Below are 19,912 nucleotides of genomic sequence, written 5' to 3'. Positions count from 1 at the left end.
GTCGGCCTTCTCCAAGGAAATTACTGAAGCCGCTCAGCCGGCCAAAGTGAAAAATGTATTAGTAGGCGCCTATGACGGCACTACTAACCCAGAAGACCATCTGATGGCATTCACCAACCTGATGTACCTTCAAGGGTTGGATGATCCCGCTTGGTGCAAGTGTTTCCCAGCGACTCTCAAAGGAATCGCACAACAATGGTTCGGCAACCTGCCGACTGGTTGTGTAAATAACTTCAAGACGCTTGCTTACTTATTCACTTCCAACTTCGCCATGAACATCCCTGCGAAGAAGACGACCCTTGATTTAGGAACAATTCAGCAGGGCGAGAAGGAGGGGCTTCGTTCTTACATCAGGCGGTTTAACCTGATGAGAATACAGATTCAAGGGTTACCGGATGAAGTAGCCTATACTGACTTTTTCAGAGGTCTCAAAGACGGGTCGACCTTCAAATTTGATTTCGTCCGAAAGAGGGTGGCGACTCTTCAAGAGGCCTTGTTTGAAGCGGAAGCCTATATACAGGCGACTGATCTTTGTAGTACGGTAAAACAGTCAGACGGGAAAAGGTCCGACAAAAGAGAAGGACGACAGAAACAGTCGTCAAACAAAGACGAGAAGAGAAAAGAGGTCTGGGCGGCTGATTCCTCTAAACAGCCGGCCCAGAAGAGGAAAAAAGAGTTCAAACCATACTCCCCAAAGTATGCGTTTAACAAGGATAACCAATTTATCCTAAAGGGAATCAAGGGATGGATCTCAATTGAGAAGTCGGTCCCCATGAAGGGTTTTGCAAACAACCGGAACCAAGAAAAATTCTGTGATTATCATGAAGATGTTGGTCATCACACCAATGAATGCATCAGTCTCATGCGGTATCTAGACCGCCTGGCTCAGCAAGGTGATCTTGACACTTATGTCAATAAATCTACGGGGAACACTTCCTCGAAAAAGCAGTCGGCCAAAAAGAATCAACAGGCCGACAGCTCCGATACAAATGATGCAATCGTCTACACCATTGCAGGCGGCTTCTCAGGAGGCGGCCCCACTATTAGGGGCAACAAAGACAATATCCGACGGTTAGATGTAAATTCCGTTCACCAAGAACGACCCTCCAAATATTCATTTCCTGAGATTGTCATCACTGAAGAAGATCTAGGAGGGGTAAGAGGGCCGCATGACGACCCTATCGTTATTGAATGTAAAGTGGCCAACCAGAGAGTTGGCTGAATCCTCATAGATACCGAAAGCTCCTCAGATCTCATCAGTAGCAAATGTCTGTCGAAACTAAAATATCAGACTGATTGCATACATCCGGCATCCCACCCTTTAGTAGGGTTTGGAGGAGGAGTCGTCCACCCAGTGGGACGAGTGGATTTACCCATCCGCCTAGGTGAAAAAGGGGAAGGACGACACATGGTAGTCCGGTTCTTGGTAGTAGAAGAACTCTCGGCCTACAACATGATTCTGGGACGACCAACCCTGAATAATTCCAAGGCTGTTATAATCCCATCTCTTATGTTGCTCAAGTTTGAGAGGGATAATGGAACAGTCGGTTCCCTAAGGGGAGATCAGAGGATGGCCCGAGAGTGCTATCTCTCGGATGTCAAGCCCACTGTTATGGCCACTATGTCGAGCGGTGGAAAAATAGACCTTGACAATGTCAAGGAGAGTGCGCCTGTTCAAAAAGCAGGCGACAAGAAGAGAAAGGCATCCCAGACGGGGGCCGCAAGAAAAGACAGAAAATAGCAATCATTGACAGAGGAGCGGTCGGATGAATTCCGCCCTCAGCCAGCTGGTGAGCATACGGACCTGATCTTAGATGACTCGTGTCCTGACAGAACAATCAAGGTTGGGACGACTGCTCTAAGGGACTTGGGTGACGACTTTCACAAACTATTGAAAGAATACAAGGACATCTTTGCATTCGAAGTCCATGAAATGCCAGGCATTAGTCCTGATCTGGCGGTACATAAACTGGCTGTGGATCCGAAAAAGAAGCCGGTACGGCAGAAGAAGCGGAACCATGGCGAAGAAAGAAGTCAGGCGGCAGCCGCCGAAGTTAAAAAATTACTTGATGCAGGGTTCATTCGGCAATGTTACTTCCCAGACTGGGTTGCAAATGTGGTGCTTGTTAAAAAGCCGAATGGCACCTGGCGAATGTGTGTAGACTACACAGACTTAAACAAGGTGTGCCCCAAAGACAGTTACCCTCTGCCTAAAATTGATAACCTGGTCAACTCAACAGCCGGCCATGCTTTGATGAGCTTTATGGACGCCTACTCTGGTTTCCATCAAATTCCTTTATGGGAAAAAGATCAAGAGAACACGACCTTCGTCACTGATCAGGGGTTATACTGTTACACGGTCATGCCGTTTGGTCTTAAGAATGCCCCGGCCACTTTCCAGCGAATGATAAACACTGTGTTCTTTGATCAGATTGGGAGAAATGTCGAGGCATATATTGATGATATGATTGTCAAGTCTAAACTTCAGAAAGATCATCTGTCGGACCTCCAAGAAACTTTCGCCACCCTCAGGCGGCACCATGTCATGCTCAATCCCAAGAAATGTGTCTTTGGAGTTGAGTCTGGGAAATTTCTCGGATTCCTTATCAATCAGAGAGGAATAGAGGCGAACTCTGAGAAGGTGCAGGCGGTCATCGACATGCAGTCGCCTCGTACCATCCGAGAGGTTTAGAAGTTAACAGGTTGTCTGGCGGCCTTGGGAAGATTTCTAAGCCGATCAGGCGACAAATGCCTATACTTTTTCCAGGCAATTAAGAAAAAGGCAAGGTTTGAATGGGGGCCGGATGCTGAGGCGGCCTTCCAGAAATTGAAAGTTCACTTGCATTCCTTGCCGAGGCTGGTCAGCCCTTTGCCCAAAGAAGTACTCTACATGTACCTGGTCGTCTCTGATCATGCGTTAAGCGCTGTTCTCCTTGCTGAAAGAGACGGCTGTCAGCTCCCGGTCTACTTTGTCAGTCATGTACTGAAAAATGCCGAGTTGAGGTATCCTTTAGTGGAGAAATTTGGTCTTGCGCTCTTCATGGCTGTTAAAAAATTGAAGCCCTACTTTTTGGCACATGCAGCCGTCGTGTATACAAACCAACCTATCAAGCGGCCACTGACCATCATGGAGTCGTCAGGCCGAATGATCAAATGGGCCATAGAAATACAGAGCCTCGAAGTTACCTTCGAGCCTAGAAAAGCAGTGAAGGGGCAAGCCTTTGCTGACTTTATTGTTGAGATGACTCGTCCTCCTGACTCTCAAGTTCCAGACCAAGTCTGGAAGGTATATGTGGATGGAAGCTCTACTTCAAATGGTTGTGGAGCAGGCGTCATATGTCAGTCGCCAGAGGGCGACAGGTACGAGTATGCTCTACGCTTCAGTTTTCAGGCCTCAAACAATGAGGCAGAATATGAAGCTTTACTAGCCGGAATCCGCATGTGCAAGGCGGCAGAGGCAAGAAAAATAGACGCCTGTTCCGATTCACAATTGATAGTGAGTCAGTACAATGGCGAATACGAAGCAACCCATCCGGCCATGATCAAGTATTTACAGGCGGTCCGACAAGCAGTAGGCTCCCTTGAGGATTTCCATCTGACCCAAGTGCCGAGATCAGAAAACAACCAGGCGGATGCACTTTCAAAATTAGCATCATCCGCCTCCTGTGATACTCCTCGAACTGTTTTTTGGGAAGTAATGGAGAGGAGAAGCATTGAGGAAGAACCTATTGGAATCTTAGACAGAAGCTCAACCTGGATGGATCCAATCAGGGCATATCTGACAAATGGTACCCTGCCGGATGATCATCAACAGGCGGCACCACTGAAAAAACGAGCAACCAGTTTTGAAATAATAAAGGGAGAACTTCACAAAAGGGGGTACCTTCAACCCTTCTTAAAGTGTGTTACTCCAGAAAAGGGACGAGAGATACTAGACGATCTTCACTCTGGTTACTGTGCTTCTCATATAGGCGGTAGGACGCTTGCTCAACGGGCAAGGCGGCAGGGCTACTTTTGGCCTACTTTAGAAGCAGATGCGATGGAGATGGTGAAAAAATGTGACAAGTGCCAAAGGTTTGGCAAACTAATTCACCGTCCGGCTACTGACCTCACTACCATTCATAGCCCACTACCGTTTGCTAAGTGGGGCATGGATATTCTGGGTCCATATACGCCTGCTACAGGCGGAAGGAGGTACATACTTGTTGCCGTCGACTACTTCACTAAATGGGTAGAGGCGGAGGCTGTAAAGGGAATCAAGACGAAGGATGTAATTTCATTCATTTGGAAAAATGTCATCACTCGGTTCGGGGTTCCCATGTCTATGGTTTTTGATAATGGTCCCCAATTTGAGACACCTGTTCTCAAAAGCTGGTTGGGTAACCAAGGAATTGCACACTACTTTGCATCTGTCGGCCGTCCACAAGCAAACGGCCAGGTAGAAGCCTTTAATAAAATCATCTCAGACGGTCTCAAGAAAAAGATTGAACGATCAGGCGGCCTATGGGCGGATGAATTACCACATGTTCTCTGGGCCATTAGGACGACTGGAAAAGGGGCGACTGGAGAAACTCCATTCCTCCTAACTTATGGTGCGGAAGCTGTTCTTCCAATAGAACACTACGAGCTGACTCTTCGAGTAATGCTATATGACGAAGAGGCAAACTGGGAAGCCATGCGCCTGGCATTAGACTCACTTCCTGAAAGGAGGGGCAATGCTGTCTTGCGCCATGAAATTTACCGCCTGAGAATGACTAGATCATACAACAAAAAAGTACACAGGCGTCCACTCAAAGTGGGGGACTTTGTACTTAGAAAAATGGAAGCAGTTGGAAGGGCTAATGAGTCTGGCAAACTAACTCCCAACTGGGAAGGACCCTACCGAATCTGTGAAGAGGTCAGGGACGGTACCTACCGTCTGGAAACACCAGACGGCCAACCGTTGCCTCGAACTTGGAATGCAGATAATCTTAAGAAATATTTCTTTTGAATGATATAAATAGTCAAGGGCTACTTAATAAAAGTTTGCATACTTAATATTCAATTTTGAACTAAGAGGGGCACGCTTACTAACAAACAGTCGGCTACTCTCCATACTCAGTTTTCATTTTTACTTAAGAGGGGCATGCCTACTGACAAACAGTCGGCTACTCTCCATGTTTAATTTTTATTCTTACTTCAGAGGGGCATGCCGTCTGTACCTTTACAGTCGGCTACTCTCCATTGAGTATTTTACTCTATCTTCAGAGGGGCATGCCGCCTGTACCTTTACAGTTGGCTACTCTCCATTGAATATTTTACTCTCACCATAGGGGCATGCCGTCTGGATATATAGTCGGCTACTCTCCATAGAAGAGGGCCGACTGGTTCCAAAGCACACAGCCACCCCCCTTATACTTAGCTAAAAATGATCAGGGCCTGGCCGACCCTGTGCCTAAACAGGCGGCTACCCTCCTCTTACTTAGCACCTACGTTCACCAAGAACTAAACAATTCCACAAGCCGAATGATCAGTCCAGGCGCCAAGCCAACTGATTCAATCTTTAAACTAATTCGACTTGTCCTAACATCATAGCAGGCGTCCGGCGGCATCCCTCCGGATGAAATTCGTCGCAGAGAGCAGCTCCCTTTTGGGTGGAACATTGCTCTATAAACTAATTACACGGCACCTATACGACTGTCCCCAAGGGCAACCACGTAGCCGTTTTTGAGACAAGGATAACTCTATCACTAACCAAACCAGTGGTAGCAGTTGGCATCTGAGTCAGATGACCGCCTGTATTACTTGGGATAAATGCAGGGGGTACCTCTTGAGTTAATAGCCAACAAACATTGGCGAATCAAAAGGTTCAGCCGGCCTCCGCCGCCTGGTACCTTTACTACTCAAGCAGGAGTGACGGCGACTGAGTAACACCAAAGTTAACTCATAGTCACTCTCTCAAACTTAGTATGGAGCCTAAAAGGTATGAGTCGTCCGCCTGTTTTTAGCAAACAGGGGCTCTCAACCACTACTCCTGCTAGGTTAACAACCTATGAGTTAAAAGCCAACAAACATTGGCGAATAAAGGGGAACAACCGATACCCACCGCTTGATACCTCTACTACTCAGTTACTTGGCGACTAGGTAACAATCATGTTTACTTGGTCACTCCTTAAAAATTTAGTATGAAACTAAAAAGGTGTTCATACAACACCTGTTCACACTAGATTAAATATGGCGAGAAACAGTCGGCCTAGACGGCCTAAAGTCTCTAGCCTAAAAGCATGACAAGTAGGAAACAACTTTCCTACTTGGTTAATTTTACAAATGACAGGACCGCCTGCCTAAAGGGGATCCAGTCTTTAAAATGGTTCGAATACCGATTGGATAAATGGCCGACTGATCGTCTAGCCTGGAAACAGACAACCAGTCGTCCAGGGGCATAGGCGGCGTGACTAACTATCCGTACCTGTCTGCAACTATCGACCATGTAAAACAGTCGGTATAGTGTACAATTGGATATCAGAATATTCAATACTTAAACAAATTTGAAGCAAAACAAAAATATTCATTAAAAAGAAGCCGGTCATTAAAGACCGGCAAAATATTCAGAGCCCCGGCCCCCTGGCCGGGTAAATACAAACAAACGGCACGCAGGCCGTGGAAAGAAGACATAAAGCTTAAGAAGGGGGCAGATCATCAATATTAGCAGCTGCCGCCTGGTCAGCACTCTTCTTGCTGGACTCGGCTTCAGCTGCATCCTTCTTTGATGCATTACCCCCAAGCGGCACAAGCGCCACTACCGGCTGCTCCTCCTCCTCCAACGCCTCTTCCTCAGCAGCCGCCAGGATCTCTTGATTATATCTATCAGAACACTGGCGGTACGTTTTTTCCCATGAGGCAAAGTCGGCATTGGGGAAGAGGCGGCCCCAAGTCATGCGCTGGATTTGAGCAGAGTCTTCCATCATCTCCCGGACCAACTCTTTCTTTTCTTAATCGGCCTTTTCCGAGAGCTCCTGAGTAAGACTCTTCTCCTGGGTCACCAGGCGTTCCTTTACGCTCGCCAAGGATTTCTGCAAGGTTTCGTATGAGGACATCTTTTGGCGAAGAGGTCTCAGCTCGGCCTAGAGGTTGTTGATGGTCGCCTCCAGCTCGCTATTCCTCTTATGGGCCGCCTCTAACTGAGCCCGGATAGCGGCGGTAGCCTGCGCCTGATAATAAAGAATATCAATGGTCAGAACTTCATTTTGGGCAATTTGAAACATTGCCTTATCACAGTCAGAGGCGGCCATAGCTTTTGTAGCCTTTACCTCTTTGTTCTTCCGGTCAAGCGGCTTGCGAAGGCCGTTCACTCGGAGCAGGGCCTAAGTAAAAAGGGGAACAGGCGTCAGTTTCCAAACAAAAAAGAAAACAGGCGTCCTGGAATTCAAATACTCAAAAATATGCTAAGTATACCTCAGCAAGGACCCCTACAATCCCGTCTAGGTCAAGGGTGCCGACATCCTTGACCGCCTCCCTTTCAGCTGGAGGTACGACCTTGATCATAGACTTGGCCACTTCGACCAAGTCAGGCTCCTGAGGGCCGGCTGCATCAAGCATAAACAAACGGATTAGACCTAGTAAAGAAGGGAGCAAGTCTAAAATTTACAAGGATAATTTCATACTTCTAGGTGGCCTAGCTGGAGTTTTAGAAGAAGTGGCCGGCTGTTTCTCAGCCGCCGCATGTTTCCTGGCAGAACTAGGAGAGCTCGCAACAGTCGTCCTCCGGGCCTTGGGGTCCGGCTGTTGGGAAGAAGACGTTCTTGGAGCGCCCGTCTAAAAAAGAAGAAAAGAGTCAGTATATGCATAAACACAACTCCAAAAAGAGGGTGAAAGGTTCGAAGCCCACCAAGGGTGCCCCCTTGTTGGGGGAGTCGGTTGAAGACTGTTGCATGATGGAGGCCCACAACATGGCCGCCGCAGTCTTGGAGGCGGTAATTTTTCTCATGGCGTCCGCTGCAAAAACAAATAGCAAAGTTAATAAAAGTCATAGCAAGAAATGCACGGAACAACAGAGTATTCGACAGGCCGGCTACCTCTTGAGCACCGACTGCTGAGGCCACAGGCGGCCAAAAAGTACTCGTCGTAGAGCCATTTGAAGCTCGGGACGCACTGCAGGGGTACTTGCTCTCGTACCCTTGAAGTAGAGTTCACCTTCGACTCTACTTTGAAGAGTCCTTTATCTAGGATCTCTTTCTTAGCCTTGGGGGGAACAGGCGGCATGCTGCGGCCGCCTGCAAGAAGGGGCGGATTCCTGTTCCACCTGTTGAAGCGCTTGTTCAGCTCTGTGTCTGAACTCTCAATGATAAGGAAGGTGCTCCGCCAGTCCTTCCATTTGTTTGCTTTACCTCTCGTCATGAGGTAGCCCCTGTGGCTCGTCAATTGATACCAGCCGGTACCGCCTGCCTTAGGGGTCCGGCTGAGGTAGTTCATGTGGGCAAAAGCCTCGAAGTTTGGCTCCACCCCGTGCAGTTCGCACCCGGCCACATAGCCGATTACGTTGACCCAGGAGTTCGGGGCTAACTGCCATAACCCCAACTCATACCCATCCAAGATCCGCTGAACAGCCGGATGTAGTGGGAAGCGCATCCCAGCCTTGATGGCCGCCTCGTAGCAGCCAAAGCAGGCGCCATCATAACTGGTACCAGCCGACCAGACGACTGTGTCTTCTGGATCCGGCACAAACACTAAAAAGCCGGGCCCCATTGTGTGGTTTGCGATAAAGCTCTCCACTTTCTCTTGCATGGCTGTGATCCGGCCCCGAGGTACCGTGCAGTAGTAGGGGTATTTTGCTCTCGGTGAGAGGCGGATGGCTCCGCCCAATCGTCCCCCTTCTCAACTGCGTGAGAAAGCCTCGCCTCTTGTAGGCGACTGTTTTTCTCTTCTGTGTCCAGAGAAGCATGGCCAGAAGAGCTAGACTCGGAATCGTCCTCTGACGAGTCCGAAGAGGACGACTCCTCCCCTCTCCCGGAGGGGCCCGCCTCCTCTCCTTTAAAAGGAGCAGGAGAGAATGTAGAATTGTCAACTGTAAAATGGGAAGGGGTCACTTTGACTCCTCCCTCAGAACTGCCGGCTTTCAAGCCGCTTTGTTTCACTTCCACATCTGGCGCCTGGTCAGATGTTTCACTAATCGGCACCCTGTGGGAGGAGCCGTCTGAGTTTGAGATCCTGACAGTCTTTTTTGTTCTGGCCATCATGCTCTGCATAGACACAGATACAGTCGGACTTTGTATAAAGGGCAAAGATGGGTCCAGAAAAGGGCAAGCGACACTCCTAGTCCTAGATTCAGCCGTCCCCGGTGACCGGCTGATCACTAACCTAAGTCGTGTCGTGTGCTTCCGTGGTGCCATTTCAAAAAAGAATAAAGTAAAGAGAAAATTAAGAGTAAGAGAACCGACGATTACCTGAACGAGTGACGATTGATGAAGTTCTGAAAATCCTTTGCAGTCGGCTTGTCAGAGCAGACGGTAGGCAGAAAGGGTCCAAAATGTCAGAGCAAGTTCAGGGGTCCGAATGTTCTCTCACAAAGTTTTCAAGTGTGAAAATGACCGAAGTCAACACTCCTTTATATAGGCGAAGTGAGAAGGCGAAGGGTCACTTCCAGAATTCAAAATTTTGGCGGGAGAATCTCTCGGCCTCTCGCCGAGTGACACCTGTAGCAGGCCGTCGCCTGTTACAGGGCGATACCTGTCACAGGTAACACGTGACCAGTCACGTGCCACCTGTGAGGGGCAAATGATTAGGGGATTTTTCTCCCACCAATCGGAATGCGCCACGTGGGCCAATCAGGTCCTGCCAAGTGTTCCCCAGTTGGACCTCTCAGGGCTTGCCACGTGGCACACGCTTATTCGTCCGCCTTGGACCTATTATGTCATGACACGTGGCATACTCCATGCCTAATGGAGAAGTCGGCCACCCAGGCCCAACTTCCGAGGGAAGCCCAATCAGCCCAAGGTTAATCTAAACCTAGATTGGCACGTTTCCCGAGGTTATAAATACCTCCCTTAATCCTCATTAAGGGAGATTACGCAGATTACACACATTAAACTCTCTCACCTAGAGAGACCCAATCACTTTAATTTCCGCATTAATTACTCCTTAATCAAGTACTAACTTGACCGTCGGAGGCGGATCTCCAACCATCCGGAGCATCCGTTTGTTTTGCAGGTACAGGCGTCCGGTTCCAGTCTCGGAATTGTAACTCTCCCGCAGGACATCAGAAAACACCGAAACATAAGTCATGTTACATTATTACAGTATGTCCCTACAAATCGAAATTTAAACCGGGTTTTGTTCAGGTCTATTTCGAATTGAATCGAGTTAGTTCTGTTTTTGACGGTTGTAGTCCGGTTACAGTCATGTCGGCAAAAGATATGCGTAGAGCGGGTAAGTGCATTAATAATCATGTAAAATTCAGGTGACGGTGACATCACAAACAACCAAATGTGGCGCCATGACAGAGTCCCGAATAGTTAACTCATAATATCAGGGCAAACAGATTTACAACAGATTTGGAGAGAGAGATAACAAAAAATGGGGCAATCATCGTCAACGGAAATATCCGATTCCAAAGAGGAGAGAGAATTGGAGGGCCAAGCTGCTTCTTCTGCTTCTCTTCCTTTGCTTCAGACTTCTTTCTCTAAACTTGCCGATCCTTCTTCTCACTCTATTCCTCTCTCTTCTCTTCAGGTTTTAATTGCCCTAATTTGAATCAAAAAAAATGGAAGAATTTTTTTGAATCGATTTCAAGTTGAAAAAAGAATTAATCAGTTTATTTGTTTATAGTGATTGAATTATTTGTTGATTGATTTTTATTTTTTGTTGTTGTTGTTGTAATTCGTTTTTGTTCTTGATCAATTTTTGGTAAGTAGTTAGGTAATCAAATGATCGTAATGGCTAATTAATTATGCAAATTATTCTAATTTGTTCAGAATTTCTTATTAATATTCGTTTTAGTGCTTAGAATTGTGATTAATTTTTGGTTTTAATTCTATGATTTTGCCATTTTTATGATATAGTTTTCTCCTATGATTTGTGATACTGGTGAAGAGTTGCAAGCAAGTGATGAATATAATAGCTAGAAAGTATAAAGAATTTTTATGAATTAGTTGATAATTACTGCGAAAAGCATGGTTTGTTTTGATGGTGAACTCAGCAACCGTGATTTTATGAGATAACCGTTTTTATTTATCGTAATAAAAATCGATATCATGTGTATTGGAATGTACGAAAAACAGAAATAGCTGAGTATATGTTTGGGAAGAGATGGAGGATTGTTATGTAGGTCTCTCAATGTTGTGGTTAATATTGCGTAATTTCTATTTTTGTTTCGGTTCTCTCCCATTTGGTGTTATTAATGAGTAGATGTTTAACTGTTTTTCCTTCTATAATTTTCCAGCAATGCTTTTCTCTAAAGTATACCAGTATAAGCTGCGAAAAAGCCAATGTGCCGGATTGCTTCCGGAGGTTTTTGGATCAGATGGCTGCCTCTATAACCGATACGCTATTTGTACCTCAGAAAGGAGGGATAACTTGGGTGGAATTTTTAAGAGGTTATGTTAAATGCTGTGGGAGGATATCAGCTTCATTGCTGTTGAACATTATGTTACGGGTGTTTGCATTATCTGCTGATAGAGCTGGGAGCCCAATGGGTATACATTTTGATTCTGATGAACTTGATGGAAAGACAAGTGGGTCAATCTCACCTCGGGATTTGGGGATGATTATTTGGGTATGTTGGATTATGTCTTGGAATTCAAGGAGTTCTAAGAGTGCCACCGAAAGTGAGCATGTGAGCATACCTGATCTTAATCATTTGGTGTTATCAGCTGTTGTTTCTTGCACGGACAATGGCAGTGATGTTGATGTGTGGAATACTGATGTATTAAGTCTCGAAGCTGAGCTGACTGCTGGAAAGATACACATGTGGGCCATAAGGACACTGCCCAACCTCACAGAATGCTTTTCAAATTTCATTAGTTCCCGACTTAAAGCTGCATCTATTGAGGTATTTAGAGTTGAAAACTCCTTATCTTCTCAATTGATATCCTGCCTTAGCTTGTTTGGCAAACTGTTTATTTTAGCTGAATTAGCTTCATAAAGCTCAATTAAATGGAACATATGTATCTCATTGAGCTTAAACATATGATTTTCAATGAGTTCAATCGATAAATTTATATGGCATGCTAGCTAAGTTTGAGGATTCTATGCTGAAGGGTGGCTGACAGGTGTGTAAAACTTTAAGAGAGGTTTTTTGGGTAATGTGTATTCTTTAACAATGTGTTTGGATACAATTTCACGAGGGAAGGGGAGGGAAGGGGTAGGTGCAGGGAGGGGAGGGAGGGAAGGAAGGAAGAAAATTCAACTCCCTTGTTTGGATATAGGTGAAAAGGAAGGATGGGGCTAAATGATCTTTGAGATTTGCTTCAAACAACACTCTAAACCATTTCCATTTCTATTACCATTGCCTTTGATATTTCCGTTGCTATAGCCACCACCGCCATAACCGTTACCATTTACATTCTCTCTCCTACAACCAGAGTCCATCACTTTCCTCCGTCCACCCTGAGGGTGGATCCAAAACGCTTATACCTCCTCCAATATTTACGAAGTAATCAAATATACAATCTGGTTTTCATTTTAATCACTCCAACAAAATATAATCATATGAATGAATTAAAATTGTGCTTCGGTAGCAGAAAAATCAATCAGCAAAATTGAGATGGATCGGATTAAGATTTGAGAGTGCGAAATTCAGAAATCCATTTTATTAATCAATCAAAATCAAACTGATTACGATAAAAAGCAATCCCTAAATTGAAGACATTCCCCAAATTCACTGACGAATCAAGATGAAGTAACAGAAATTCCAGAAAAAGTTTTGGATTTTTGTAGGGATGGGTAGAGTGAAAAAGAAGGGGGATCAAGGTGACAGAAAGTGTAGATCTAGTGGAAAGAGAAAATGAAATTGTTTTGTATTTTATAGAATAATGCAAGTTCATGGTCCCTTCATTATATTTTCCTTTCAAATCTTTCCAAATTTGAAAAAATATTATTCTTAAGCAAATGGAAAATTATCCTTCCAATTTCCTCCCCTCCATTTCCCTTACCCCTTACAATTGTTATCAAAACAATGGAAAATATTTCCCTCTCTTTCTCTTTTCTCCTTTTCTCTCCTTTTCCTCGTATCCAATAGTGTAAGGTCTTGTTCTCTTGACCTGATTCAAATAATATTCGGTAATATTTTCGTCTGTAAAATAAGTTCAGCAAAAAAGTTCTCTTCAGTAAAAAATATTTTTAATCAGTATAAATCTGTAACTTTTAAAAACAAATACAGCATAAAATCAGTAAAATTAAGTTTTATTTAGTTCAGTAATAATAATTTAAGCTTAACAAAAATAATATAATTTAGTAAAAATAATTTCAGTTAAAAAAAATAAGGTAAAGAGAACATGGCTTAAGTTTATTATGAGAAAGAGATAAAGGGAGAACAAGGAAGGGAGGAGGGAGAGGAAGAGCGCGAGAGAGCTCTACTGTGTTAAGGTCTCTACTCTAGTGCACTAGAGCTCTTTAGCAGCCTTTTGAGCTTAAACTACTCTTGGCTTTTCTTTCCATGGTAATATTAATGTGATTGCATTCGTGGTGCTCCTCAATGACCGAAAATCTCAGAAGCTGCTACAATTGTCCTCATAAAGTGCAATAAAGAGTGTCTATGAGATGAGATAGGTTGATCAGGTTGGATTTTGGTCAGGCAATATCTCCATTTGGGTCATTTACAAGTTAAATTATTGTCGTTATTTGTAGGGAACTAGTTGTTTATGTCGTCCCCTTCCATATTTCTTTCCAGTTTCAAATTGACCGAGTTGTGGCTCTTTATATAAGCTATAGTTGCGATTATGAGCATCCTGTGACTCTTTTTGCATAGGTCAATGATTATCCCATAGAATAAAGCATGTTAAAAAAAAAAAAGTATAGGAAGGGGTTGAAAATAATGAAATTGTTTGAGGGGTTACAACTTTCAAGATGATTTTTATGCTTAAAACCCAACATTTTCTGGTAGATTTCAGGTTTGATTTCGGGTTAGATAAATTTTTCCAATGAAAAGGCTGAAAAGCATAGTCAATGGATAAAGGAAAATATTCCTTGTTCTGCCTCTTGCTGGTCCCATGGAATGAGGTTAGGTTAGTTGAATGATGGCTCCACTTTATCAAATTTGCGATGCAAATTGGCCTTTTATAACTAAGTAAATAAATATTCAGTGTGAAAAGAATGTAATTCATTGGTACTGAATAATTAACTGTTCTTTTATTGGCTGAAATTTCTGCATGAAGTATAACAATCTCTCGTACTGGCCCCTAAATTAGGTCTTCTACCTGTCAGAATTGGATCATTCTGATAACATTGGTCACAGCTTAGTTGCTGTAAGATCATTAATCACATCCCGTGCTAAATTGTAATAATATTGAACTTACACTTTCCTTTGAGAACATAAAACTATACGCTAGAGACGATATGTTACCTTGGAGGACTTTCCATTCAACTGATATAAGACACTAATTTCTATGATTTCCTCAATATAATTTTTTTTGTTTTAGTTATACTAATATCTATGCCAAGCCAGCTCTCAAAGTATAGACTATGAAGTCATTGAAAGGAAGTCACAGCTTTCATGGCCTTGAAATGAATATTTCTAGTGCCCCTTGGCATTTGGATAGTAGAAGATGCCTGGTCATTTGGGCACGGCACGCTCAAACCCGTAGGCTCATGTTTTCCTTGCAGCATACAGCATTGTGTAAACACAATATCATAGCTTAATGATCTGCCTTGAGCAGTCAATAACCTATGTTTAAAGAGCTTTCAAATTTAGTTAAAACAATCATTTATCAAAAAGCAAAAATGGAGACTAAGCTTTGGATATGTTCGAGTATACCTCACCGTCACCGATTATGTGCTGCCAACAAGTAATATTTCTGGGATCAACACTTGATCTTTTGTTACCTTGAATTTCAGATGGTTGATCCCAGCTGCGACAACCTTTCCATACCCAATTTCCCAGTTTGTTATATAAAGTTTCCTTGGTTCTTCCTTGAAGACTGTTGATGCTCTATTTATTGTGAATAAGGGACATTACTTTCTGAAAGGCTGAAACAGATTGAGGAACCCATGGAGAATTCCTTATGAATCTACTTATAATGTCTCTTTGTAGTATCACTAGCAAAGTTGCTATCTTATGGTCCTCATCTTATCCTAGACAGGAGCTTTGTTAGAGATGTTGGGATAATGACACGTTATAGTATTATAAATTTGGTGATAATGCCTGACAACTTTTGTTCCCCTTAATGTTTATACACTGAAGGACCATCTCATGTCTCACATTATATATGCTCTCTTTTTATGTTACCCGCAACATGGAGTGGAAACATAAGTTGGTACCTAGTATTGTTAAGCTAGCCCACCTGCAGAACATGTAGCTGCTCCTATCTTTCAGATAGTGATTCGCTGTAGTGTGGAGAGCAAACGACAAATTATTATTAATATACCAAGATCCCAGCATTTTACATATTAGCTTGATTATCAAGATTAGCAGCAAAAGATTCTATTGATGAACTTCATCATAATAGTGAAAACAAAAATGCTCAAGATTATCCTCCATCACACTCTGTTTCTCAATGCACGCTACGTATTATCTTTTGGGATATATCACCAAACTTGCATCATTTTCCCAATGGAAAACTTTTTTCTTTCTTTCTTTATTTATTTTTTGATTTGGAGTTACTTCACTAACCAGAATACCCACTGTATAAGTGAGGACAAATCCACATTTGTAACTTAGTTGTACACACTTTCTCTTCTAATCACATATTTTGAGAAATGGAGGTAGTATTATCTTAAACAATTGATGTCGTAATGAGCTGTGTAGACAGCTTGCCTAGAATGTCGGTGCTGTGTTGACTGGAGTATTTGGCGTCCCTTGAGTTGTCTTTTCCCATTTTCCCTCTGATTTTAATCTGATTGCTTGTGGACTGTGAAAGTTCATCATTTATTTAAGTATAAAAGAGCAATAGTGTTTGACTCTATTCTTGTCTTGTTACCAGCAGCCTACTGGAACAGAAGCTTCAGGGACAATGGCTGCTAAATCCACTTCTGCAGAGTCAAGTGAAGTTCATATTCTAACATGTGGTAGGGCATGGGCAATGGCTCTTTCCCAAAGAAGTAACATAAGTGAGGAGCTTTTGAGGATATGCTTCCCTAGCAACAATGATGTGATTCCGGATAGCCTTCTTTATCGGTTCGTCATCAATATCTATGATTCTGGATTGGGAATTTCTATTTGCCTTTTATTTGTTTGATGTTTGAAGGAATTCCTGAAACTTTCCAGTTGAACTACATGCAGTCTTTAATATCAACATATATGTCTCCCCATACTCCGAATTAAAAACTACTCTGCGTGGGTGGGCACACATCTGCCTTGCTATGCTTTTACCATGAAATGAGCCATCTTGTACTACTTGATTTGGTTGTCTTGATGTTGATGTGTTGTTAAAAATTCAACTCAATTCTACCAAGATAAGCATAATTGGCTTTGAAAAGGTTGACTCTAAATCCAAGCTGAGAATACATGAAATTTCTATTACTTCTATATTGTTTTGCTATTTGTTGTAAATTTTGGATAAATATGGCTATGTTTTTTTGCATCTATGAAGCGTGCTTTGGCGTAGATTGTGGCGTTCTATGTAGTGTACTTTAGCATAGAATAAGTGTATTATTCCACTGCTCCCTCTAACGCTCTTCCCTCTTTTGGCTATTTTAAAATAAGTGACAGTTCCTTATTTTAGACTCGATTTACCATCATTAAAATGTTGTCATCTCATCTATCATGGCTCACTTACCTTTTCCACTCTTATATCCCCCCCCCCCCCTTTTAACAATTATAGGGCCTATTCAGTTCACCTTATTTTCATTTATTTCAGGTCTTATAAGGTCAGTTTAGGAAAACTAAGTTCTGATAAGGGTTATCCAAGTTCAAATTACAATCGAAATAATTTTTAATAAGGTGTATTAAGTTCAAATAAGTTGGTAAGATTAGATTAGTTCAGATAAGTAAAAATAACACTCGTAAAATATTATACAACTCCCTTTATGATCTCCTCTCAACTTTTTCTTAAACTTTGTGCCCATATACACGTGTAAATTTTATTCTGAAACTGAGTGAGTAACATTTACTGACGTCTTGATGTGAAGACTAAATGAGGTCATCTGATGGTAATTTGTCAAAAATACTGTAATTTTCATTCATGTTTTTTGTGTTTAATATGCGCCATTAAATTATGATATGTTTTCCTTGATAAATGATTGTTTTATTACTTTATTATTGTATAGAGTGACTGGTCACTAATATCTAGTTTTATGCTTCTGTGAAAAAAAAAATATATATAATAAATAAACATGTAGCAGCTACTTTTATTGATGCCAAGAGTAACTGCATTTGGGGGGTTGTTTGAGTAGTTAGGCTCCGCCTGAAATAGGAGCGAACCTTGAGATAAATTTTTATGTCAATTTAATTGAACACATGCTGCAAAATAAAGCTTGAAGTTCAAATCTACTTATAATATTTATATGGATTGGATACAGTCTCATGTTGGCTGGATACAATACTTATGAGCTGGAGACTGATTACTGTCATTGATTTACAGGTCTTATTATCATGGGAAAGGGCTGAACAGATTATGGTCAAATGTTGATGGTTATCATGGACCATTACTATTGTTGATCTCTGCCTTTTCAGGTGAATCCAGTGAGATAAGCAGGAAATGGATCATAGGGGCACTCGCACAACAAGGGTTCGAGAACAGAGATGGATTCTATGGGACTGGGGGTTGTCTATATTCTATATTCCCAGTCTTTCATGTATTCTCAGCATCTGGTATGTGAATGTGATAGTTTGAGAAATTTTCAAGTGACTAATATATACTGATGTACTTAAATTTGAGAGCCCTTCTATGGACAGGAACGGAGAAGAACTACCTTTATAGTCATTTGCATTCAACTGTTAGAGCATATGATCCACACCCAAAGCCTGTTGGGATTGCATTTGGAGGAACTAGCGGGCATGAAAGAATATTCCTTGATGATGACTTTGCAAAGGTTACTGTACGTCATCATGCTGTCGACAAAACATACCAGCATGGCTCTCTATTTCCTAATCAGGTGAGGAGTTGAATCCTGGTAGTAAGCCCCCATAAATCTGTGGTACCAATATACATCCTAATATCACAATGTTGGTTGAGTTCATTTGCATGTGCAAGGCTACAAGTTTCCAACTTGGTTTTTGTTTATTCTACCCAAAAAAAAAGTGTCCAATTTGGGTACATGATTAGTTTTCTGGAATTTTAGGATAGGATATCTTGGGCACAAAATACTCTCTATGCCGTAGCTATGTTGGATTTCCAGCTTAGATTATCCATACCATGGACGGCCCTTTCTGATATATATGTGATCCAGCTTAGATTATCCATCTTGTCTATAATGTCTAGTGCAATTACCATGGACGGCCCTTTCTGATATATATGTGATTGTTGAGGTCTTTGATTATCTTTTTTAGGGTTACCTTCCTGTTGAAGCATCAGTCCTCGATGTGGAAGTGTGGGGATTGGGTGGTAAGACTGCAAGGGAAATACAAATGTCATACCAGAAGAGAGAGGAGCTTTTCACAGAGCAAAGGCGCACGGTAAATTTCCTTTTAGGTCACAGTCATTTGTTGATTTTGCTAACAATGATACAGATGCAGGAAAAAAGCACTTATCTTTGGTTTGAGTTGGTTTCAGATTGACCTGAAAACATTTACTAACTGGGAAGATTCTCCGGAGAAGATGATGATGGACATGATGTCTAATCCGAATACAGTTCGACGTGAGGATCCTTAACTTCACATTCTGAAATAGCAGATGACCTGTATGTTTGTATTTATGGTGGGGATGTATCTAAGCAATATCAACGAGCTTTTGCCTGTTAGTGTTTTTTTATAAAATAAAAATAAAATCTGTAATTACACGAGTTTCTATATATATATATATATATATATATATATATATATATATATATATATATATATCAAAATTTCAGATTTTTGCTGTGATTTTTATTTTTATTTTTAATAACATCATATTTGGATTTCCTTTTATCTTTTGCCTTCTCTAATTTGAATAAAGTAATCCAGGATCACACATTAGCCAGAGGAGCTCACTCAATCCAATCATAATCTTTCTTCATATCAAGTTTAAGAGACAACCATCCCATCTTATGTTTATATTTACTCCCTCCTGTTCTTTTTTGGTACAACACTTCTCTAAAACAGCCATTGTCTATTTCCACAAATGTAGAAAACGGTTAATTTCTATATAAACAAAGAAGGTTTAATGACTTCATTGAAAGGATGACTAAAATACACTTATTTTAGATTTCCGCAGCATTACTTCCTCAGTTCCCTACTCCTTGCACCGTTCATTACTCCTGCTGAAGGTAAATTAGCCCCAAATATATCGCCTTTTTGCAACTTGCCTATAGTAAATCATATTCAAAAACAGTTGTTTTTTTTATTTTTTATTTTTTATTTAATTTTTTTTTATTAGAGGCAAGTACTAGGAAAGGAAGGAAATGGAAATCGACTCTGTTATGTTTCACAAAAGCTATATAGCCTATTAGCCTTAGGAATGGTGAATGGAATAAGGTCTTAAACGCAAAAGATGACAATGTAGTGGAGCTCATATATGCAAAGGGTACCACACATACGAAATGACTATTATAGAGGTTTGTTTTGTGTTGAGTGATCTCATGTTTAGGTTGGGTCGATTTCTATTTCGAGCTGACTATTTCTTGACCTTGATCCAAAATTCAT

General features: G+C 42.1%; 1 protein-coding gene across 2 annotated transcripts; it reads left to right on the top strand.

The window, feature by feature from the left end:
* Positions 1–10,369: 10,369 nt before the first annotated feature.
* Positions 10,370–19,071, top strand: LOC110690026. 2 transcript variants are annotated; one of them, XM_021866851.1, is made up of 7 exons: positions 10,370–10,707; positions 11,417–12,025; positions 16,116–16,306; positions 17,712–17,941; positions 18,026–18,225; positions 18,620–18,745; positions 18,843–19,071. In XM_021866851.1, the coding sequence occupies exons 1-7, from the start codon at positions 10,552–10,554 to the stop codon at positions 18,939–18,941; spliced, it is 1,611 nt and encodes a 536-aa protein (XP_021722543.1). In that variant the 5' UTR covers positions 10,370–10,551; the 3' UTR covers positions 18,942–19,071. The 2 variants fall into 2 exon arrangements, with proteins under 2 accessions (XP_021722543.1, XP_021722542.1); XM_021866850.1 differs by having other exon boundaries at positions 16,113–16,306.
* The last annotated feature ends 841 nt before the right edge of the window (positions 19,072–19,912 follow it).

This window comes from Chenopodium quinoa, unplaced genomic scaffold (assembly GCF_001683475.1).
Source record: "Chenopodium quinoa cultivar QQ74 unplaced genomic scaffold, ASM168347v1, whole genome shotgun sequence".
NCBI lineage: Eukaryota > Viridiplantae > Streptophyta > Magnoliopsida > Caryophyllales > Amaranthaceae > Chenopodium > Chenopodium quinoa.
This window is presented reverse-complemented; position numbering and strand designations above follow the sequence as displayed.

Excerpts from the sequence above, each read along its gene's own strand:
- LOC110690026 (XM_021866850.1), top strand. The coding sequence starts at position 10,552 with ATGGGGCAATCATCGTCAACGGAAATATCCGATTCCAAAGAGGAGAGA. Across the intron at positions 10,708-11,416 it reads TTCCTCTCTCTTCTCTTCAG|CAATGCTTTTCTCTAAAGTA; the intron begins GTTTTAATTGCC and ends ATAATTTTCCAG. Across the intron at positions 12,026-16,112 it reads TTAAAGCTGCATCTATTGAG|CAGCCTACTGGAACAGAAGC; the intron begins GTATTTAGAGTT and ends TCTTGTTACCAG.